The sequence below is a fragment of the Eleutherodactylus coqui genome, chromosome 8 (assembly GCF_035609145.1).
Source record: "Eleutherodactylus coqui strain aEleCoq1 chromosome 8, aEleCoq1.hap1, whole genome shotgun sequence".
NCBI lineage: Eukaryota > Metazoa > Chordata > Amphibia > Anura > Eleutherodactylidae > Eleutherodactylus > Eleutherodactylus coqui.
This window is the reverse complement of record NC_089844.1, coordinates 7,689,085-7,714,882: the sequence shown is the minus strand read 5'-3', so window position 1 is coordinate 7,714,882 and position 25,798 is coordinate 7,689,085. Positions and strand designations below refer to the sequence as shown.

The 25,798-nt window shown below is 47.9% G+C and overlaps 1 protein-coding gene across 1 annotated transcript in view; it reads right to left on the bottom strand.

Moving 5' to 3' along the window:
- The window catches only part of THSD7B (thrombospondin type 1 domain containing 7B), a 543,321-nt gene extending 524,201 nt beyond the window's left edge, over positions 1 to 19,120 (bottom strand). The window contains exon 1 of the mRNA XM_066575161.1: positions 19,002 to 19,120. Within this exon, the coding sequence (XP_066431258.1) occupies positions 19,002 to 19,065 (64 nt within the window). The 5' untranslated portion in view covers positions 19,066 to 19,120. The remainder of the gene's footprint in view (positions 1 to 19,001) is intronic.
- Positions 19,121 to 25,798: the final 6,678 nt, after the last annotated feature.

Sequence of the window (25,798 nt, the reverse complement as noted above, 5' to 3'; positions counted from 1 at the left end):
GGCTCTGCTACATCTGCAGGTGTCTACATCCCTACACGTCAGCTCTGCAACATCTGCAGGAGACTATATCCCTACACCACTGCTCTGCAACATCTGCAGGTGACTATATCCCTACACGATGGCTCTGCTACATCTGCAGGTGACTATATCCCTACACGATGGCTCTGCTACATCTGCAGGTGACTACATCCCTACACCACTGCTCTGCTACATCTGCAGGTAACTACATCCCTACACGATGGCTCTGCTACATCTGCAGTTGACTACATCCCTACACCACTGCTCTGCTACATCTGCAGGTAACTACATCCCTACACGATGGCTCTGCTACATCTGCAGGTTGCTACATCCCTACACGACAGCTCTGCTACACCTGCAGGTGACTACATCCCTACACGATGGCTCTGCTACATCTGCAGGTGACTACATCCCTACACAATGGCTCTGCGACATCTGCAGGTCGCTACATCCCTACACGACATCTCTGCTACACCTGCAGGTGACTACATCCCTACACAACGGCTCTGCTACATCTGCAGGTGACTACATCCCTACACGACTGCTCTGCTACATCTGCAGGTGACTACATCCCTACACAACAGCTCTGCTACATCTGCAGGTGACTACATCCCTACACAACAGCTCTGCTACACCTGCAGGTGACTACATCCCTACACAACAGCTCTGCTACATCTGCAGGTGACTACATCCCTACACAATGGCTCTGCTGCATCTGCAGGTGTCTACATCCCTACACAACAGCTCTGCTACATCTGCAGGTGACTACATCCCTACACGATGGCTCTGCTACATCTGCAGGTGACTACATCCCTACACAATGGCTCTGCGACATCTGCAGGTCGCTACATCCCTACACGACAGCTCTGCTACACCTGCAGGTGACTACATCCCTACACAACGGCTCTGCTACATCTGCAGGTGACTACATCCCTACACGTCAGCTCTGCTACATCTGCAGGTGACTACATCCCTACACAACAGCTCTGCTACATCTGCAGGTGACTACATCCTACATCACTACTCTGCTACATCTGCAGGTGACTACATCCTTATATCACTACTCTGCTACATCTGCAGGTGTCTACATCCCTACACGACGGCTCTGCTACATCTGCAGGTGACTACATCCCTACACGACAGCTCTGCTACATCTGCAGGTTACTACATCCTTATATCACTACTCTGCTACATCTGCAGGTGTCTACATCCCTACACGACGGCTCTGCTACATCTGCAGGTGACTACATCCCTACACGACAGCTCTGCTACATCTGCAGGTTACTACATCCTTACATCACTACTCTGCTACATCTGCAGGTGACTACATCCCTACAAGACTGCTCTGCTACATCTGCAGGTGACTACATCCCTACACAACGGCTCTGCTACATCTGTAGAAGACTACATCCCTACACGATGGCTCTGCTATATTGTGTAGGTGACTACATCCCTACACGACTGCTCTGCTACATCTGCAGGTGTCTACATCCCTACACGACGGCTCTGCTACATCTGCAGGTGACTACATCCTTACATCACTACTCTGCTATATCTGTAGGTGTCTACATCCCTACACGACGGCTCTGCTGCATCTGCAGGTGACTACATCCCTACACGATGGCTCTTCTACATCTGCAGGTGACTACATCCCTACACGACTGCTCTGCTACATCTGCAGGTGACTACATCCCTACACGACGGCTCTGCTACATCTGCAGGTGTCTACATCCCTACACGTCAGCTCTGCAACATCTGCAGGTGACTATATCCCTACACGATGGCTCTGCTACATCTGCAGGTGACTACATCCCTACACAACAGCTCTGCTACATCTGCAGGTGTCTACATCCCTACACGATGGCTCTGCTACATCTGCAGGTGACTACATCCCTACACGACTGCTCTGCTACATCTGCAGGTGACTACATCCCTACACAACAGCTCTGCTACATCTGCAGGTGACTACATCCCTACACAACAGCTCTGCTACATCTGCAGGTGTCTACATCCCTACACGATGGCTCTGCTGCATCTGCAGGTGACTACATCCCTACACAACAGCTCTGCTACATCTGCAGGTGTCTACATCCCTACACGATGGCTCTGCTACATCTGCAGGTGTCTACATCCCTACACGACGGCTCTGCTACATCTGCAGGTGTCTACATCCCTACACGACGGCTCTGCTGCATCTGCAGGTGACTAAATCCCTACACAATGGCTCTGCGACATCTGCAGGTCGCTACATCCCTACACGACAGCTCTGCTACACCTGCAGGTGACTACATCCCTACACAACGGCTCTGCTACATCTGCAGGTGACTACATCCCTACACGACTGCTCTGCTACATCTGCAGGTGACTACATCCCTACACAACAGCTCTGCTACATCTGCAGGTGACTACATCCCTACACAACAGCTCTGCTACATCTGCAGGTGACTACATCCCTACACGACGGCTCTGCTACATCTGCAGGTGTCTACATCCCTACACGACGGCTCTGCTACATCTGCAGGTGACTACATCCCTACACCACTGCTCTGCTACATCTGTAGGTGACTACATCCCTACACAACAGCTCTGCTACATCTGCAGGTGTCTACATCCCTACACGACGGCTCTGCTACATCTGCAGGTGTCTACATCCCTACACGACGGCTCTGCTACATCTGCAGGTGTCTACATGCCTACACGACGGCTCTGCTGCATCTACAGGTGACTACATCCCTATACGACTACTCTGCTACATCTGCAGGTGACTACATCCCTACACAATGGCTCTGCTACATCTGCAGGTCGCTACATCCCTACACGACAGCTCTGCTACACCTGCAGGTGACTACATCCCTACACAACGGCTCTGCTGCATCTGCAGGTGACTACATCCCTACACCAGTGCTCTGCTGCATCTGCAGGTGACTACATCCCTACATCACTACTCTGCTACATCTGCAGGTGACTACATCCCTATACAATGGCTCTGCGACATCTGCAGGTCGCTACATCCCTACACGACAGCTCTGCTACACCTGCAGGTGACTACATCCCTACACAACGGCTCTGCTACATCTGCAGGTGACTACATCCCTACACGTCAGCTCTGCTACATCTGCAGGTGACTACATCCCTACACAACAGCTCTGCTACATCTGCAGGTGACTACATCCTACATCACTACTCTGCTACATCTGCAGGTGACTACATCCCTACACGACAGCTCTGCTACATCTGCAGGTGACTACATCCTTACATCACTACTCTGCTACATCTGCAGGTGACTACATCCCTACACGTCAGCTCTGCTACATCTGCAGGTGACTACATCCTTACATCACTACTCTGCTACATCTGCAGGTGTCTACATCCCTACACGACGCCTCTGCTGCATCTGCAGGTGACTACATCCTTACATCACTACTCTGCTACATCTGCAGGTGTCTACATCCCTACACGTCAGCTCTGCTACATCTGCAGGTGACTACATCCCTACACGACGGCCCTGCTGCATCTGCAGGTGACTACATCCCTACACAATGGCTCTGCTACATCTGCAGGTGGCTACATCCCTACACGACTGCTCTGCTACATCTGCAGGTGACTACATCCCTACACGACTGCTCTGCTACATCTGCAGGTGACTACATCCCTACACGATGACTCTGCTACATCTGCAGGTGACTACATCCCTACACAACTGCTCTGCTACATCTGCAGGTGACTACATCACTACACAACAGCTCTGCTACATCTGCAGGTGACTACATCCTTACATCACTACTCTGCTACATCTGCAGGTGACTACATCCCTACACGATGGCTCTGCTACATCTGCAGGTGACTACATCCCTACACGATGGCTCTGCTGTATTGCGTAGGTGACTACATCCCTACACGACGGCTCTGCTACATCTGCAGGTGACTACATCCTTACACGACAGCTCTGCTGCATCTGCAGGTGACTACATCCCTACACGATGGCTCTGCTATATTGTGTAGGTGACTACATCCCTACACGACGGCTCTGCTACATCTGCAGGTGACTACATCCTTACACGACTGCTCTGCTACATCTGCAGGTGACTACATCCTTACATCACTACTCTTCTATATCTGCAGGTGTCTACATCCCTACACGACGGCTCTGCTACATCTGCAGGTGACTACATCCTTACACGACGGCTCTGCTACATCTGCAGGTGACTACATCCCTACACGACGGCTCTGCTGCATCTGCAGGTGACTACATCCCTACACAACGGCTCTGCTACATCTGCAGGTGACTACATCCCTACACAACGGCTCTGCTACATCTGCAGGTGACTAATCCCTACCGACTGCTCTGCTACATCTGCAGGTTGGGGGGGGGGGGGGGGGGGGGGGGGGGGGTTCTGCTACAACTCTGACTACATCTACAGGGCTTCTGCTGCATCGCAGGTACACGACGGCTCTGCTGCATCTGCAGGTGACTACATCCCTACATGACGGCCTTGCTGCATCTGCAGGTGACCTACATCCCTACACGATGGCTCTGCTACATCTGAGGTGACTCAGTGCCTACATCCCTGACACGATGCTCTGCTACATCTGCAGTGCTGATCTGCAGTGACTACATCCTACACGATGGCTCTGCTACATCTGCAGGTGACTACCTCCCTACACGACTGCTCTGCTACATCTGCAGGTGACTACATCACTACACGTCAGCTCTGCTACATCTGCAGGTGACTACATCCCTTACATCACTACTCTGCTACATCTGCAGGTGTCTACATCCCTACACGATGGCTCTGCTACATCTGCAGGTGACTACATCCCTACACGACTGCACTGCTACTGACATCTGCAGTGACTACATCACTACACGAGCTCTGCTACATCTGCAGGTGACAACATCCCACACAACGGCTCTGCTACATCTGCAGTTGACTACATTCTTCCACAATGGCTCTGCTACATCTGTAGGTGACTACATCCCTACACGACTTCTCTGCTACATCTGCATATGATGTGATACATGCAGCTGAGCTGTGTATCCAAGCCCTGAGCAGCCCAACTCCGCCCCCTGAGCTGCCTGATCCCTTCCCCTGAGCGCCCCAACCCCTCCCCCTGTCTCCTGTTCTCAGTGCAGCATGAGCTGGCGGAGGAGCCAGACAGCATCAGTGGAGTCAAGGTGAGGGAGGCAAGCCTGTGGGCGAAGGCACAGTTATTATGTAGCCACTTCATCAGTGTGGGGCTGAAGGGGTCACTATAACTGTGGGGCCACTATAACACTGTGCAGGCTCATAGGGGCCACTTTAACAGCATAGGAGTGCAGAGGGACCATCACAACTGGCATGCAGAAAAGCCACTATATTAGTGAAGGTCACTATTACTTTTCAGTAACAGAAAGTGGTCATTATTACCTTGTTTTGGGGGCACAGAGTGGGGCCCCAACTGTTGGGATTACTTAGAAGGGGTGGCAGCGTCAGGATGGGTAGAGGGTGCAGAGATGAGTGGCGGTGGGAAGTTATCTTGGTGGCGATCTGGGCCCAGATGAAGAAGGAAAACAACATTGGACGTCACCAATCCAAGATGTCACTTGTGGTCACAAGAGGTAACAGCACTGTCATCACTATCACTGTGCAGAGCTGGTACCCGTTATAGGGTGACTGCATTTGGAGGTACACTGGAGTTGTGCTGCTGTATCTAAGCCTGCTGTGTTGTAAAGTGTGATACTCTAACTCTAATCTTTTATATAAAGGCACGTCTTCCCTTGGACACGGCGACTCCGCAGTACTACACCCCCCATCATTTCATGGCCGTTCCATCTTCCAGAGCTTCTGTGCCGCACACAACATACGTGTTCCGGTCACACGTCCGGATGCTTAATGGAGCGGGACCGTCTCTCTGCAGTGATAAATTGTCTGACTGATCTTAATTAAGACCCGTTCTGGGTCCCGAGCCTCTGGCAGCCCGGAGCGGCGCGGGCGGTGGGAGGGAATTGTCGCTTCTCGCTCTAATAGAGAATTTTGGCTGCCTATAAAATTACTGGGACATTGATGAACGAGCCGCAGCGTCCAAGATGAGCCGCAGCGTCCAGAATCAGGCGCTGCGGAGGAGCAGAATGTATCCTGACACACTTCATCCCTTCACATCCTACCGCTACGGGCCAGCTCTTCTGCTCCAGCACCGTGGGACGGCGGCTTCCTCCAAACTCTCAACCACACAGTCCATGTAACAGACCGAAGAGCAGAAGCCATTGTGCGGTCCATCACCTATCCGTTAGGGTATTCTCACCCGTCCATCACCATCTCACAGAGGGCAGGCGGCTTTATTACAGCTCAGCTTTTATCAACTTCAATCTTCAGACAAGTCGGGTCATTGAGGTAAACCGGCAGCCCACTTATCCTAGAGCCCCATTGGACAATCCGGTAAACATCGGACCTACATCAGCACTATCACCGGCTGGAAATAGGAAGGTAGCGGGGAACTACTATGCTGACAGCAGTATGGGGACGCACATAGAAGGGGATGAAATAGGATGTTATTCCCATTTTTCAATCCACTGTTGGGCCTCTTTGGCATTGATCACTGCAGTAAGCCTCCCTGGTTGTGAGGGTGGACTTCGCTATAAGCAATGGTCCCTCCAAGCAGAAACCCCCCCCCCCCCCCTCCCCTTCCCGCCACACCATTACAGAACTTTTCCAAACTTTACTGTTGGGACAATGCAGTTACGTAGAAACCGCTCTCCAGGCAACCATCACAGCCAAGTGCCACCATCTGATCGGAAGATGGCGTCCTGTGATTCATCTTGCTTCCACTCACTTACCATCTGTGGCTCCAAGCGCCGCTGTGCAGTCACTACTGTGATGTTGGGTGCAGCCGCTCATCCATGGTAACCCTTCACATGCCATTCCCTGGTTCTGGTACTAATGGATATCCCATGGCTTGTGAGACCCCCTGAGTGAGGGCAGACGATGTGTGTGATGTCTTCACAGCTCCTACAAGGCTTCATTGTCCCCGTTCTGTCAGTTTACGAGGTCTCCTTGAAGGTGGCGGCACCCCACACAACGGATGGTCTCCATCCCCCAATAACATGGCCAACAGTGGACTCTGGAAGGTCCAGAAGCTGCGATTTCCATACTGATTGGTTAGTGACATCGCCCCACCAGACCCCGTTGTCAGCTCTACACCTGGTGATATCCAACTGCCAGACCCCGTTGTCAGCTCTACACCTGCTGACATCCCACTAGCAGACCCTGTTGTCAGCTCTACATCTGGTGACATCCCCCACCAGACCCCGTTGTCAGCTCTACACCTGGGGACATCCTACCACCAGACCCTGTTGTCAGCTGTACACCTGGTGACATCTTACCACCAGACCCTGTTGTCACCTTTACACCGGGTGGCATCCCACTGCCAGACACAGTTGTCAGCTCTACACCTGGTGACATCTCTCCAGCAGACCCCATTGTCAGCTCTACACCTGGTGACATCCCCCCACCAGACCTTGTTGTCAGGTCTACACCTAGTGACATCCAACTGCCAGACCCCGTTGTCAGCTCTACACCTAGTGACATCCCACCACAAGACCCCCTTGTCAGTTCTACACCTGGTGACATCCCCCCATCAGACCCCATTGTCAGCTCTACACTTGGCAACATCCCACTGCCAGACACCGTTGTCAGCTCTACACCTGGTGACATCCCCCCACCAGACCCCGTTGTCAGCTCTACACCTGGTGACATCCCACCACAAGACCCCCTTGTCAGTTCTACACCTGGTGACATCCCACCATCAGACCCCATTGTCAGCTCTACACTTGGCGACATCCCACTGCCAGACACCGTTGTCAGCTCTACACCTGGTGACATCCCACCACCAGACCCTGTTGTCACCATTACACCTGGTGGCATCTCACTGCCAGACCCCGTTGTCAGCTGTACACCTGGTGACATCCCACTGCCAGACACAGTTGTCAGCTCTACACCTGGTGACATCCCACCACCAGACCCTGTTGTCAGCTCTACACCTGGTGACATCCCACCACCAGACCGCGTTGTCAGCTGTACACCTGGTGACATCCCCCCACCAGACCCCGTTGTCGGCTCTACACCTGGTGACATCCCACCACCAGACCCTGTTGTCATCTTTACACCTGGTGGCATCCCACTGCCAGACCCCGTTGTCAGCTGTACACCTGGTGACATCCCACTGCCAGACACCGTTGTCAGCTCTACACCTAGTGACATCCCACCACAAGACCCCGTTGTCAGTTCTACACCTGGTGACATCATACCACTAGACCCCGTTGTCAGCTCTACACCTGGTGACAGCCCCCCACCAGACCCTGTTGTCAACTCTACACCTGGTGACATCCCACCGCCAGACCCAGTTGTCAACTCTACACCTGGTGACATCCCACCGCCAGACCCCGTTGTCAACTCTACACCTGGTGACATCTGATGGTTTCTGTACTGTGTGATTAGCTGTGTGATCTTCTCCTTGATACATAATGCTCATGCATCATCTGACTGCACAGGATTGGTAGGAGGCCTATACTTTTGTCAACAGTGTATAGAGTCTCCCTCAAGGGTGTTCAAGAAGGTTGTGATTACAGTGGTCATCATCATCTAGCTGTTCTGCTGTCCATCACCTGCTGCCTCTACTCTTCTCCATCACCTCTGAGGCTCCTCTTACATTGATGGTGGACACCCGCAGGGCTGCGGGATCTCATGGAATGTGCTGTTGTAGTGGCCCAGAGTTAACGGGGCCCCTCCATAATGTTAAATGTTTTTCTCGTGCCTTTGTATTGTCAGTATCTTCTATGTTGTATGCATTTGATGTGTATTGCACCTCTGCAGCACTGAATGGGTTATTGTCTGGGTTATGTCTGAGAAATGTATCTTTCTGTGTTGTGAGTTTCTAGTCACGTGATCATGGTTTATATATGTTTGTGCAAGGTGAGAGAGAGTTAGTGAGTGCAGTCCAGTTGAGTCTGTGTTAGAGGAGTCTTGCAAGATAAGAACTTTTAGTGAGTAGGAGAAACCGGGCCTCGTGTTAGGAGGACCCAAAGATGGAAGAGGCTGAGCGATGGCCTGATGTCTAACCCTGGGAACAATTCACCCATGAAGCCTTGGTATTAGAAAGTGCAGAGAATGAGAGACGAGCCGCCACGCAACGCTGAGTGCAACGTTAAATGTGAGTGTGAACTGGTAGAGAGCTGGAGAGAGAGTCGCCGGCAGCAGAACCCCACAGATAACTGGGACTGTGGCTTCTTCTGCCATCCTGAGAATCCTCTGTCACACCACTGTCCTCTATGGCACTTGTGTTTTGCTGGCTGATGTAACGTTCATGGACTGTTTATATTTTACCCAAGTAGACGAGCTTTACTGACCGTTCCCAGTTTTGCCTAGAAAGTTATCCCTGTGTGTGGACTCTGTTATTCCAACTTCAGGAAATCACTGCAGAGGACAAAACAGTGGTGTCACGAGTGACAAAGAGCTGCAAGGTAATTGCTAGTTGCCCTTTCTCTGTGATCTCCCCCAGCAGTGACTTGGTCGTGTCTGAGGCAACCCCCGGGAGGAGATGGTAGAGCCTTGTGACAAGGCCTTCACCGTCCTGCCATCTCCTCGGCTGTGGGCCTGCCCCTCGGACGCTGCACTGTGCCTGCGAGCCAGACGATTACAACCATAATCAGAAGTGCTCAATATCAGACAGGAGTATATATGGAGACAGGCGGGTCTGAGAGAAAAATATACAGATGGAGGCCAACATAGCTTTTGGGTTTTGTTCAGGCCACTACAAGCTCCCCCACCCAGTAAAATTGGGTTACTACCAGTTTTAGCCTGAAAGGGGGTGTTTTCAGAGTTGTTTCTTTTATATAGGCCTGATCTCCCCCTACCCCAAACTAATGTGACAACTTGGGGCTGTTATCGCATCGGATTACCATCTTTCCTCCACCAGATGGATAGTCACACACCAGTAAACCACATCCAGGACAGAGGTTTAGCAAAAACATAGTAAATCCGTCCTTTGTGGTAGATTAGCAGCAATCATAACACAATCTTGACACTGTTGTAACTCGTCACAGTGTACACCAATACCTACAAGTCCCTGGCCGGCTGGACACTAACTATCAGCCTTAATCCTGTCTACCATACAGGCCTAACATAGCATAAAGTCCATCACATCAAGTCCCCCAGAAAACCCCTGTAAATAGTTTCTCATTTTGTGTTCCAATATCAGGTACAGACTGATTCAGCCCTTTTTTTCCCCATTTTCAGTTTCTCCTCTCCATTTTCAAAAAATGATAAGGCTTTTACTCATCCATCCACGTAGCTGCCTGCGGGTTGTATTTTGCGGCATGGGTTGTGTTTTTCAGTGATCCTATGTAATGTTCCACATAATGGACTGGAAAACATTAAAAGATTTTTAAGTGGCGTGAAAAAAATAAATTCCGCCATCTTGGGAGGGGGGGGGGGGGGCTTGTTTTTACGGCATCCACACTTCAGCAGAAATAATCTCATAACTTTATTTACTACCACATTTATATTTTTTTTTTGCTGCGCTACTTTTAAAATAAGAAATCTCTTTGGCAAAAAGTACAATTATTTTCTGCTGCCATCCTCTGACCGCCATAACGTTTTACGTTTTTCAGTCCACATAGGTTTGTGCGCGCTCGCTTATTTGTGAGACATCCTGTAGTTTTTATTGGTACCATTTTGGAATTTATACAACTTTTTGATTAATATTTTCTTTTTTTTTTCACGACGTTCGCCGTACGGGGTACAGAATGTGTTATTTTGATGGATCAGACTTTTATGGACTTTTACTATAAATATGGGAAAAGTTTTTTTTTTGTAAAACTTTCTTTTTTTTCTTTCTAATAAAACAAAAATATGTAAAACTCATTTTAACATTTTTTTTCGTCTCCATGGGGAAATTTAAAGCGTTTAGATGCAATTCCTTATTTTTTACTCCTTTTGCAGGGAAAAAAAAAACATATTTGACTGTCAGTGAGCAAAAATGTTCTCTGTTTGATGGGTGGGAAAGGAGTGATAAACAAAAATTTGTGACCCCCTTCCCTGGGACATGGGGAGAGACAGCAGAGTCAACCTGGTCTCCACTACCCCTCTTTTGTTGCTCCACACACTGAAAAGTGCGGAACATGGGGGCATCCCTGTGTCTGTCGGAACCATTTCCAGGCGTTTGGCTGAAGGACATTTGGTCTCGTGGCCCCCGTTACATGTACGGCCTCTGACCCCCTCCGTAGCCTCCGCTTGTAGTGGTGTCATGCATGATGAAACAGGACACTATTGAGGGGAACTGGGTTGTCTTCAGCGATAAATCTAGGTTTAGCTTGAGAATTGATCATGGCTGTGTCTGGGGGCCTCGGGGTGAGCGCCTCATTCCCACCCCCTGCTGGTGTGATGGTCTGGGGGGCCATCGCATACGACAGTCGGTCCCCCCTAGTGGTGGTACGAGGGACAATGACAGCTCAGCGATATGTTCAGGACATCCTGCAGCCACATGTGTTCTTCTCATGGCGGCTTCCAGCAGGATAATGCTCGGCCGCACATACAAGGGGGGCACCGGAGCCCCCACAACATTGTCACACTTCTGTGGCTGCCTGGTTGCCAGACTTATCACCAGTAGAGCAGAAAATAGAGATGGAGGGGAGCTGCTACCGTTAAAAATTTCCTTCTTTATTGAATAAAATAAAGCATACAGCTCACAGGTGACGCTGAACGCGTTTCGGCAAAAGCCTTTGTCAACAGCTATGAGGTATGGAGTACATAAGACATTTATAGACCAAATACAAATTAAAATCAAAGGAGAGATACCTGTGTATGTTAGCTTGTCAGGGGGAGAAATGGTTGAGGGATGGTATAGAGGGTGTGTTCAAGAGCTAATTACATCACATGTTACAACCAGCATACAGAGACTTGTGGCAGGAGGATTCAAAACAGACAGATAGAGAGACAAGTATGCATATGGATATCTGGGAAACCATACTGCAATACATTTACATAGCGATAAATAGGTAAAGAATCTGAGAAAAAAAAAAATAATTTTTTTTTTTATTTTTTTTTATATATATATATATATAGTGTGTGTGTGTGTGTGTGTGTGTGTGTGTGTGTGTGTGTGTGTGTGTATACACACACACACACACACACACATACATACATACATACATACATACATATATATATATACACATACGCTCCTTCCACTGGAGGAATGTTGCTTTTTTAGAGCCCCCCCCATCTGGTAGAGCTTTATACCTCCTTTGGTTTTCAGAACTGCAGTAATTCATCCAGGAAGCCTTCCCCACACGATTAATCTACTTTCGGCCTCACAGGAAGGGGTCAGTGATTCATGCTGCTTGTGCCGAATTCTAACCCTCCCATCAGCCCGATGCAACAGAAATCTGGATCCATCTGACTGGGAGATGTTTTTCCACTGCTCAGCGATACAAGTTTTATACTCTTTTCCATGCTGGAGTATACTCTCTGTATCGTCACACGATAAACCCCCTGCGGTTGGCAGTGAGACCCCGGCTAGTCAGGCACCGATGACCGGCCTCATTGGAAGTCGCTCCGATCGCCGGATCTTCCATCTAATGTGGATTCACACTGAAACGGATCCACAGAAAACTTGTCACGTGATTATATGCCGCACTGCGGGGTCACAGGGGGAATTACCATACAGGGCGCGCCAATCATGGGAGGGACGGGGGTTGTAATAAAGGGCCGGGGATCTAATAAAGGGGCTGGGAGGCTAGAATAAAATAGCTATTCAATGTATATAATGTATCACGCTATAAGTCATATATTGCCAAGACTTCCGATGGATTGTTACTTGGCATCTCTAATTGGTCACTAGTAGACTGTAACATTGAAGACCCCCAAGCCTCAGGATCCCTTTAACAACCCCCACCACAACACTAAGGCTTTTGCTATAACCCAAATTGATCTTGAAGTTCACTGAAATTGTCTTTTATACAAAGAGTCTCTTATTAGCCGCTGCGGGCTGCAATGCAAGATTAATAGAAAGCCCCAGGAGCCCCAAACCATCAGAGCGGAGCCGGTGACCCCCGGGGGGCGCTTCAGAGCCGCAAATTGTGTTCATTATATTATCAAAAGAAAACACTTAGCAAAATCCAAATGCCGAATGTTCATATTAATGAGCGGCCTTCATTCTGTCGTTAATCACGATCTGCAGATAACGGTCCAGCTGAGGATTCTGCTCTAATCATCTCCTCCTCCTCCCGCTGAGATCATCGACAAGGATGTTCTAGCGCAGAAATACGTCGTCGGGGACTGCTGGTAACGAAACCGAATGCAGTTGGAGATGAGCAGAAAGTGAGTGATAGAAGCCGAGGCGGGCTGCGACCCTGTAACGGCGGCGGCACAGTACCAGCCGCGATATGCAATATATGATGAATATGCTCATTGGGACAGGACAGTGAACCGATAAGTGATACATTGTTGCTGACTTCGCTGTTCCTGCACCTGGCGGGCATACACAGCTGACACCTGGCGGGCATACACAGCTGACACCTGGCGGGCATACACAGCTGACACCCGGCTGCAACAGGAGGGACTCGGAAGCTGTCATTTAACCCATTCAGCACCAGAGGGGTTTTTTTTTGTTTTTGTTTTTTCAGCCCCACCTTTCAAGAGCCCGAACTTTTTTTTTATTTTTTATTTTAAATATTGACATGAGGGTTTGTGCTTTACAGGATGAGTTGCATCTTTAATGGGATCAAACAATATAGTGAAAAAAACTTTTTAGGGTGCATTCCCACGAATGTATATCGGCTCAGTTTTCACGCCGAGCGGATATACGTTGTCCTCGTGTGCAGGGGGGATGGAAGAGCCAGGAGCAGGAACTGAGCTCCCACCCCTCTCTGCCCCTTCCGAGAATTAGCCCCGCCTCTCCCCATTGCAAATAGTGCAGAGGGGGTGGAGAGGAGGCAGAGAGGGGCGGGAGCTCAGAGCACTACTCCTGGCTCTTCCATCCTCCTCCCCCTGCACACGAGGACAACGTATATCGGCGTGAAAACCGAGCCGATATACGTTCGTCTGAATGCAGCCCCCGACAGACATGCCCAAACAGTTGGTCAGACCACAAGGAGTAGAGCTAGGTGACGCAAGGGGGAAGGAGGAAGAAAAAAAATAGGTTGGATTTCTCTAATTTAATAGGTTTGTCCCTCCTAAGGGCTTATTCAGACGACCGTATATCGGCTGGGTTTTCACGCCAGGCCGATATACGCTGTCCCTCTCTGCTGGGGGAGGAGGCTGGAAGAGCTGGGAGCAGTGCACTGAGCTCCTGCCCCTTCCCCACCACTCGGCACTATTTGCAATGGGAGGGGGTGGGACAGGGGCAGAGCTAAGTTACAAGGGGACAGATGAAGACCCAAGGAGCCTTTTTAGTGAAGGACCACCAATCATGTCATGTCATTCCCAAAACTCGATGGCCCTCCTAAGAAGAGAAAAGGTCCAGAGCAATTTAAATGCTACAATTGCCGGCAAAAGGCTCAGAGTGGCAATCCGGATGTCCCACACACCCTTATTGCATCAGCCTTCGGGTGCATTCACACGAACATATATCGGCTCGGTTTTCACGCCGAGCCGATATACATTGTCCTCGTGTGCAGGGGGGGGGGGGGGGGGAGGATGGAAGAGCCAAGTGCAGGAACTGAGCTCCCGACCCCCTCTCCGCCTCCTCTCCGCCCCTCTGCACTATTTGTAATGGGAAGAGGCGGGGAGGGTGCGGGGCTAAGTTTTGAGAATTAGCCCCGCCCCATCCCACCTTTCCCCATTGCAAATAGTGCAGAGGGGCGGAGAGGAGGCGGAGAGGGGGCCGGGAGCTCAGTTCCTGCACTTGGCTCTTCCATCCTCCCCCCCCCCCCCCCTGCACACGAGGACAATGTATATCGGCTCGGCGTGAAAACAGAGCTGATATACGTTCGTGTGACTTCACCCTTCCTGAGGGAGGAGAGCCAATCATGCTTCAATTACTCTCACACTACCAGGACGTGAACCCATCAGCTGTGGTGTAGAAACCAAAGTAGGCTGATAAGTTGCTTTCAGGAATGGTGAAACATGGGGTGGGATTAGGAGGAAAAGACATCGAGTTACAGGAGACAAAGCCATTAACTGATACTTTTCATGCCACAGGAAGTTGTAGGTAGATTCTTCACGTCCAAACTGTCCATTGAGGCCCAGCAATGTGTTAGCAGTTCTGAATTCAGCTTCATTACTTCCCCTGAATTCAAAAGAGGGGAAAATAGAAATGAACAGCAAATGCATGAGTGCCTAGAGTTAATAGAAAGTGAAACCAGGGGTCTTGTAAATGTTGTTGAAACCCCTAATGCTAAGGCTGCATTCACACGAACGTATATCGGCTCGGTTTTTACGCCGAGCCAACATACGTCCTCCTCATCTGCAGGGGGGGGGGATGGAAGAACCAGGAGCAGGAACTGAGCTCCCGCCCCCTCTCTGCCTCCTCTCCACCCCTCTGCACTATTTGCAATGAAAGGAGGTGGGACGGGGGCGGGGCTAAGTGTCACGAATTAGCCCCACCCCCGCCCCGCCTCTCCGCATTGCAAAAAGTTCAGAGGGGCAGAGAGGAGGCAGAGAGGGGGCGGGAGCTCAGTTCCTGCTCCTGGCTCTTCGATCCCCCCCCCCTGCAGACGAGGAGGATGTATATCGGCTCGGCGTGAAAACCGAGCCGATATACGTTCGTGGAAATGCAGCCTAACATAGGTGCGTGGCAGTTTGTGATGGTTTGCATAGCTCTCTTCTCAGGTTGGCTGGAGGTGTGGCCTGTGAACATACCAACGCCAAAACTGCAGCTGAGAAATTGCTGAACAAGGTAATTTGTAGATATGATGTACTGGAAGTCATAGAAAGTAATAGAAGGACACATGTCATTGGCTAGATATTTCCGGAGATCCTACAGGGGTTAGGAATTACTCAAGCATTCCCCCCTCCGACTATCGTTGTTCTGTGTACAGACTGCGCTCATTTTAGTAACTTTCATAAATTTGATATTTTTAATCACTTTTAGTAAGATTCCCCTTCCCTTAATCTAACCATTGTTTCCTTCACAATCAACCTGATTAGTGTAATTAATAATACTTAGTGTCAGTCTCAGGGTGGATTCAGACGACCGTATATCAGCTCGGTTTTCACGCCGAGCCGATATATGTCGTCTTCATCTGCAGGGGGGGGGGATGGAAGAGCCAGGAGCAGGAACTGAGCTCCCGCCCCCTCTCTGCCCATCTCCGCCCCTCTGCACTATTTGCAATGAAAGAAGGTGGGATGGGGTGTGGCTAAGTTCCAAGAATTAGCCCCGCCCCCATCCCGCCTCTCATCATTGCAAATAGTGCAGGGGGGTGGAGAGGAGGCAGAGAGGGGGCGGGAGCTCAGTTCCTGCTCCTGGCTCTTCCAGCCTCCCCCCTTGCAGAGAGAGACGCCGTATATCGGCTGGGCATGAAAACCGAGCCGATCTACGTTCGTGTGAATCCAGCCTCACAGACGTTGTTCTGTCAATGAGGAGAGACCTAACGTGTTATTAATTCTGAGTAATTGCTTGTTTTGGCCGCTGATCTTCTTTTTTTCCTTTGGACGTGTACAATTACCGATAAGTGCCGATCTGCATTTGTTGAATTAGGCTGCCTGCACACGGGCGGAAATCCTGCCGCGGGATTTCCCGCGGGATTTCCACCACTGAAAGTTTGCATAGGAGTGCATTACAATACGCACTCCTATGCAGACGGCCGCGGTTTGGCCGCGCAAAATCTGGCGCGGCAAACAAACCGCGGCATGTCCTATTTCTGTGCGGGGCTCGCACTCACCCGGCCGCCGGCTCCGGTCTGAGCATGCGCCGGCTGCGCCGCAGCCGGCACATGGAAGAGCTGGGGCTGCCAGGCGCGGGAGAGTACGCGCTCGTCCCTGCAGGCTCTCGGGTCGGGTCCCGCGGCGAGAATTCTCGCTGCCGGATCCGACCCGCTCGTCTGCAGGCGGCCTTAGGCAGACAGAGTTCTTCACCCCTGGTTATTGTCTGCGGACCGCGACGCTCAGCACCGTTCCACCAGTGCGATATCATTACCAGCAGCTCAGACGGATATTGCGCTTGTAGACCTGCGTGTTCTTCTGAAGTGTGATGCCCAACTAACCCATTGCATCGCCGCACATTCTGCCACAAGCATGAAAATCACAACATTTCAAATAGTAAAACTAGAAAAAAAAATGGCGTGGCACGCATGAGACTCACATTTACATGCAAGCGCAATATGATTGTTTTCTGCCTCCCATAGGAAATAACGGACGAATCCATAACAGAATCGCCTCTAAATAGAACACGCTGCGATATTCCTGCATTGAGCCGTCGGTCCTGTGCGTAAATACACTGACATCAATGTGTCATTCGGTCCTGACCGCTATCGTGCGGACCTCGCACGTGAAACACATCATGGGAGCGCAGCCTCGGCTTCTGTCTAACACGCACTTATTATAGACCGCCATACGGGGCTAATGTACATCTATCTGTTGATTCACACGGCGTATTTTTTAAGTCCACGCCTTACAGCCGCAGCTTGGGCGACTTTTGTCCATATTGCATGAAATATGCGCCAATTATAGTCTGTGGAATTGGTGTGTTTAAAATTTGGAAGCGACCGCATGTCATCCGTACGTCATCAGCATTGGATCGATAGGCGCCTCCGTGTTTGCATTCACCGCTAATACCTTCTGTTGGGCAGAAACGCTTCCGCATGCGTCCGGTACAAAACCAATGGCAGCGAATCCGGAGGCGACCGCAGATCCAAGGCAGATGGAATACCGATGCCGCCTGCATCACCGAGCCTTGTTACCGATGTCTAGACCTCATGTTATCAGTAATCAATGCAAAAACCCAGGTCATTCCAAAGGGTTCACTTACTTCTTACAACTGTACTTGTACGAAGACAGCCAGATGTCGCAACAACCGAAAAGTTAATGAAAAGCTGTGATAAGGGGTTAATTAATTTTTCAGTTGAGAACAGAGGGGCGCATAGCGAGATAACGGCGGTGAATTATTAAACACAGAGGGTGTGTTAATAGACGGCGGGTCTACTCTGGCGGTATAAGAAGCCGAGACGCTCCCGGTACTTTATATCCTTATCAGCCTGATTATGACAGATGTACCCCAGCAGCTCGCCGCGCCGCCTATACCGGCCGCACAAATGTATGAAAATTCATAGTGGCCGGCCGGAGCGAGGAGGGGGGCGGGGGGGGGGATTTACGCCATTTCTACAGATGACAACTATTTGCATACAGCGGCTCCTCATCACAGATAAATGCGGAACGAATAGCCTTTGGCAGCGCGACCAGCGCAGGTTGTCGCTGCAATAAATCATCTCCGCCGGTCCGATTCTACACAACAATAGGTGAAAAAACTGGGAGATTACCGAAACCGAGCAAATGGTGGAAGATCCAAATAAATGAGCGGCTTTACAACCTCGTAATCAATCTCCACCCGCTCGGAAAAAGTAGGAAAGCATCAATGGAAAATGAAATCTCCAGGGGTCTCAGCAGCCGGAGGGTTAATGGATTTACATGGACAGGAAAGGGTTAAGAACAGCATAGAGTCCAATGAAAAGATGGTGCAGAAGTGTTATTTTACGGGGGGGGGGGGGGGTGCGGGTATTTACTAAACCAGCACAGTCAAGGGGCTCCTCTTTAAGTCCTCATTTTGCTGGTTGCATCTGTTTCTGGGAAAGCTGGGTGACCACTAAGGCCGGCTTCATCTATTTATACGGGACTTCCATTCTAATGACTGGTGAGGGTCCCGGCCGTCAGACCCCAGCGACCAGCTGGCTGTCCCCTACCTTCAGGTATAACTTCATTAGGGTGACCCCTTTAAGCCTCGGACGGTCATGGGATAACAGGGGGGGCCGTGGTTGGCGCCTCGATTTCTACCATAGAAGAAGTTCTTTTTACCTGACTTCCATGTGAACGGCTTGACTTCTTGATCCGCTTGTGTGAGAGGCAGCAGAAATGTCATGAAGAGCACATATCTGCGCGCGGCGTGCCGGGGACGGGCGCCTGGGGCGGCTGCATTTCTTACATACATTCTGCTGCTGTTCTTCACTTCCTTCTCGCTCCTAAAAATAAGAAATATGATTGTAAGATGGTTGTTTAAACTGTCTCTGGGCGCCAACCAACATGGCTGCACTCTCTGAGGTTCATCATAAACCCTTGGCTTCCATCAACTGCTCAGAGCTGCCTGTCAGGGGTCTGGATGAGCTGGGTGATGGCCATCAACATCTTTCCCACATTTGGGCTCTACGATGTTTTCTCAGATCAGCTGGGAGAATACAGGGTTAAAATTAGCTAAATTAATGAAAACTAGGAAGATGGGAATGTAGGAAAACCGGACGGCATTGTAAAGCTGTTAGCAAGTAAGTCTTAAAACAATTATTTGTTGTCAAAATCTCTGCTTGCTGTTGTTGAAGAGAAACTTTTGTTCCCATTCTGAGGCTGTAAACCTCTGAGGACCTTGTTACAATGTATCGGGATTGTTACAATGTATCGGCTAAACAGTAACAGCGCACTCTCGGATGGATGCAGGGGCTTGTCTGTTTTTTCCTGTAACTAAAGCTGCAGGACTTTATAAAGATGTTCTGCAGCAGTTTATGTTCTACATTGCCAACCTTTCTGACTGCTGTCTGTGAAGAGGAACGCCCTGTGTATACTGCACCACTCACACAGGCTTGGTGGTAGAAGGTAGATATGTATCCAGGTCTCACTCCTACCGTGCGGGCCTGTTAAATGCTTTCATAGGTCGCCCGCATCTTCCACCAATTGTGAGATTTGAGCTCGTTGGGGTGAAAGGTCACGTATGACTTTCATCAACACTTGGTCAGCTTTATTGGGAAGGTTGCAAGTAAAAAACCAAACAATATAGGAACCAAGTGAAATCCTTCCATGTCTGCAGAGTTTCCCCTCTACCAGCTGGACAGCTCACAGTCACAGTTCATATTTGAGTCTTGCATAGACAAGCTCTCTGTGTCCCCCAGTAGAGCAGCTTCTGTTCTCCCTCCTCCTTAAAGGGGTTGTACTAAGATTGCAAGTTATTCCCTATCCACAGGCTGATTATGGGAGTCCTGTATCCCCCAGTCTCCTCACTGCACCCTCCACTTGGAGGAAGACACTGAATCGTCTGAAGCGCTGGTTGTGCAACTCTAGTGGCCCAGAGTAAGTGGGGCCCCTCCAGAATGTTCTATGTCTGTCTCGTGTCAATGTCTTGTCAGTGTCATGTTTGCAGAGTGCATCAAGATATGTGTATTGGATGTCTGCAAGCATGAAGAGTTAATGTCTGGAAAACGTAGCGATTTGTGTGTATTGTTTGTGGTCACGTGATAGTGATATATATATATATATATATATATATATATATATATATATATATATATATATATAATCACTATGTGTGTGTCTGCAAGCATGCAAGAGTCGAGTAGAGTCGAGTGAGGAAGTTTGACAGATTGTGAGTGAGCCACACGGACACTGGACAAATCGGTCATGTGTGGAGCATGGAGGAGGACGAGCGACTTCTTTGTGCTTCAACCCAGGAACCCCCGTACCTCTGCTGAGTGCTGAGAGAGAGAGGACGCTTTATAGCGAAGAGAAGAGAAAGTGCGAGTGTTTGCCTGTGGAGAGAGAGTGAGTACTAGGAGTAATGGAACCTGCAGATAACTTGGACTGTGGATGGTACAATTACCCCGTGAGTCCCACCGAGATGTCCTACTTGTGAGCTGTGATTTCTACAACTGTTCAAAAATTGTTAGTGACTTTCTGGAAATGTTGCGGTAAATGGGCAAGATCGACCGTTCCCGGTTTGGTTCCAAAATACACTCTTCAGATGTTGTACTACTTTATTCATCTGCAAGATCCAATCATGGAGAAGGAACGGTGGCGTCACAAGTGACAACTGGATTGAAGATAACTATCCCTGTTACTATCCCTGTGATCTCCCCCAGTAACGAGGTCGGGTCCAGAGCTACCCTTAGTGGGAGGAGATGGTAGAGCCCCGTGACAAGGCCTTTCACTACCCCGCTGTCTCCTTGGCTGTGTGCCCACTTCTCAGACACTGTATAAGTCGAGTAGTGCTCCATTCACTTGCAATGTGGCTGCAAAGGTAACCAAGTGGCACCCGCTCAGGTATTTCTATCAGCCACGTTGAAATATAACCTGATATATCACTATACACAGGAGAGGTGTAACGTATTCCTGCTGTACATATATAGTTATACTAGCTGATATACTCGGCCTAATTTGATACAGGAGTTTACATATTGTTTGCATGAAAAATGTTATGAAGTCAAGGTAACTTTGACATCAGTGGTATAATATATAACAACCAATCACAGCGCAGCTTTCATGTTACCTCAGCAGTATAATATATAACAACCAATCACAGCGCAGCTTTCATGTTACCTCAGCAGTATAATATATAACAACCAATCACAGCGCAGCTTTCATGTTCCCTCACCGGTATAATATATAACAACCAATCACAGCGCAGCTTTCATGTTACCTCAGCAGTATAATATATAACAACCAATCACAGCGCAGCTTTCATGTTACCTCAGCAGTATAATATATAACAACCAATCACAGCGCAGCTTTCATGTTCCCTCAGCGGTATAATATATAACAACCAATCACAGCGCAGCTTTCATGTTCCCTCAGCGGTATAATATATAACAACCAATCACAGCGCAGCTTTCATGTTACCTCAGTATAATATATAACAACCAATCACAGCGCAGCTTTCATGTTACCTCAGCGGTATAATATATAACAACCAATCGCAGCGCAGCTTTCATAATACCTCAGCGGTATAATATATAACAACCAATCACAGCGCAGCTTTCATGTTCCCTCAGCGGTATAATATATAACAACCAATCACAGCGCAGCTTTCATGTGACCTCAGTATAATATATAACAACCAATCACAGCGCAGCTTTCATGTGACCTCAGTATAATATATAACAACCAATCACAGCGCAGCTTTCATGTTACCTCAGTATAATATATAACAACTAATCACAGCGCAGCTTTCATGTGACCTCAGTATAATATATAACAACCAATCACAGCACAGCTTTCATGTTACCTCAGTATAATATATAACAACCAATCACAGCACAGCTTTCATGTTACCTCAGCGGTATAATATATAACAACCAATCACAGAACAGCTTTCATGTTACCTCAGTATAATATATAACAACCAATCACAGCGCAGCTTTCATGTTACCTCAGTATAATATATAACAACCAATCACAGCGCAGCTTTCATGTTACCTCAGTATAATATATAACAACCAATCACAGCACAGCTTTCATGTTATCTCAGTGGTATAATATATAACAACCAATCACAGCGCAGCTTTCATGTTCCCACAGCGGTATAATATATAACAACCAATCACAGCGCAGCTTTCATGTGACCTCAGTATAATATATGACAACCAATCACAGCGCAGCTTTCATGTTACCTCAGTATAATATATAACAACCAATCACAGCGCAGCTTTCATGTTACCTCAGTATAATATATAACAACTAATCACAGCGCAGCTTTCATGTTACCTCAGTATAATATATAACAACCAATCACAGCGCAGCTTTCATGTTACCTCAGTATAATATATAACAACCAATCACAGCGCAGCTTTCATGTTACCTCAGCGGTATAATATATAACAACCAATCACAGCGCAGCTTTCATGTTACCTCAGCAGTATAATATATAACAACCAATCACAGCACAGCTTTCATGTTACCTCAGTATAATATATAACAACCAATCACGGCACAGCTTTCATGTTACCTCAGTATAATATATAACAACCAATCACAGTGCAGCTTTCATGTTACCTCAGCGGTATAATATATAACAACCAATCACAGAACAGCTTTCATGTTACCTCAGTATAATATATAACAACCAATCACAGCACAGCTTTCATGTTGCCTCAGCGGTATAATATATAACAACCAATCACAGCGCAGCTTTCATGTTACCTCAGTATAATAAATAACAACCAATCACAGTTCAGCTTTCATGTTACCTCAGCGGTATAATATATAACAACCAATCACAACGCAGCTTTCATGTTAACCTCAGTATAATATAAAACAACCAATCACAGCACAGCTTTCATGTTGCCTCAGCAGTATAATATATAACAACCAATCACAGCCCAGCTTTCATGTTACCTCAGTATAATAAATAACAACCAATCACAGTTCAGCTTTCATGTTACCTCAGCGGTATAATATATAACAACCAATCACAGCGCAGCTTTCATGTTACCTCAGTATAATATATAACAACCAATCACAGAACAGCTTTCATGTTACCTCAGCAGTATAATATATAACAACCAATCACAGCACAGCTTTCATGTTACCTCAGTATAATATATAACAACCAATCACAGCACAGCTTTCATGTTGCCTCAGCAGTATAATATATAACAACCAATCACAGTCCAGCTTTCATGTTACTTCAGTATAATAAATAACAACCAATCACAGCGCAGCTTTCATGTTACCTCAGCAGTATAATATATAACAACCAATCACAGCGCAGCTTTCATGTTACCTCAGTATAATATATAACAACCAATCACAGAACAGCTTTCATGTTACCTCAGCAGTATAATATATAACAACCAATCACAGCACAGCTTTCATGTTGCCTCAGCAGTATAATATATAACAACCAATCACAGCCCAGCTTTCATGTTACCTCAGTATAATAAATAACAACCAATCACAGTGCAGCTTTCATGTTACCTCAGCGGTATAATATATAACAACCAATCACAGGGCAGCTTTCATGTTACCTCAGTATAATATATAACAACCAATCACAGAACAGCTTTCATGTTACCTCAGCAGTATAATATATAACAACCAATCACAGCGCAGCTTTCATGTGACCTCAGTATAATATATGACAACCAATCACAGCGCAGCTTTCATGTTACCTCAGTATAATATATAACAACCAATCACAGCGCAGCTTTCATGTTACCTCAGTATAATATATAACAACCAATCACAGCGCAGCTTTCATGTTACCTCAGTATAATATATAACAACCAATCACAGCGCAGCTTTCATGTTACCTCAGTATAATATATAACAACCAATCACAGCGCAGCTTTCATGTTACCTCAGTATAATAAATAACAACCAATCACAGTTCAGCTTTCATGTTACCTCAGCGGTATAATATATAACAACCAATCACAACGCAGCTTTCATGTTAACCTCAGTATAATATAAAACAACCAATCACAGCACAGCTTTCATGTTGCCTCAGCAGTATAATATATAACAACCAATCACAGCCCAGCTTTCATGTTACCTCAGTATAATAAATAACAACCAATCACAGTTCAGCTTTCATGTTACCTCAGCGGTATAATATATAACAACCAATCACAGCGCAGCTTTCATGTTACCTCAGTATAATATATAACAACCAATCACAGAACAGCTTTCATGTTACCTCAGCAGTATAATATATAACAACCAATCACAGCACAGCTTTCATGTTACCTCAGTATAATATATAACAACCAATCACAGCACAGCTTTCATGTTGCCTCAGCAGTATAATATATAACAACCAATCACAGTCCAGCTTTCATGTTACTTCAGTATAATAAATAACAACCAATCACAGCGCAGCTTTCATGTTACCTCAGCAGTATAATATATAACAACCAATCACAGCGCAGCTTTCATGTTACCTCAGTATAATATATAACAACCAATCACAGAACAGCTTTCATGTTACCTCAGCAGTATAATATATAACAACCAATCACAGCACAGCTTTCATGTTGCCTCAGCAGTATAATATATAACAACCAATCACAGCCCAGCTTTCATGTTACCTCAGTATAATAAATAACAACCAATCACAGTGCAGCTTTCATGTTACCTCAGCGGTATAATATATAACAACCAATCACAGCGCAGCTTTCATGTTACCTCAGTATAATATATAACAACCAATCACAGAACAGCTTTCATGTTACCTCAGCAGTATAATATATAACAACCAATCACAGCGCAGCTTTCATGTGACCTCAGTATAATATATGACAACCAATCACAGCGCAGCTTTCATGTTACCTCAGTATAATATATAACAACCAATCACAGCGCAGCTTTCATGTTACCTCAGTATAATATATAACAACCAATCACAGCGCAGCTTTCATGTGACCTCAGTATAATATATGACAACTAGAGATGAGCGAACACCAAAATGTTCGGGTGTTCGTTATTCGTAACGAACTTCCCGTGATGCTCGAGGGTTCGTTTCGAACAACGAACCCCATTGAAGTCAATGGGCGACCAGAACATTTTTGTATATCGCCGATGCTCGCTAAGGTTTTCATGTGTGAAAATCTGGGCAATTCAGGAAAGTGATGGGAACGACACAGCAACGGATAGGGCAGGCGAGGGGCTACATGTTGGGCTGCATCTCAAGTTCCCAGGTCCCACTATTAAGCCACAATAGCGGCAAGAGTGGGCCCCCCCCCCCTCCCAACAACTTTTACTTCTGAAAAGCCCTCATTAGCAAGGCATACCTTTGCTAAGCACCACACTACCTCCAACAAAGCACAATCACTGCCTGCATGACACTCCGCTGCCACTTCTCCTGGGTTACATGCTGACCAACCGCCCCCCCTCCCCCC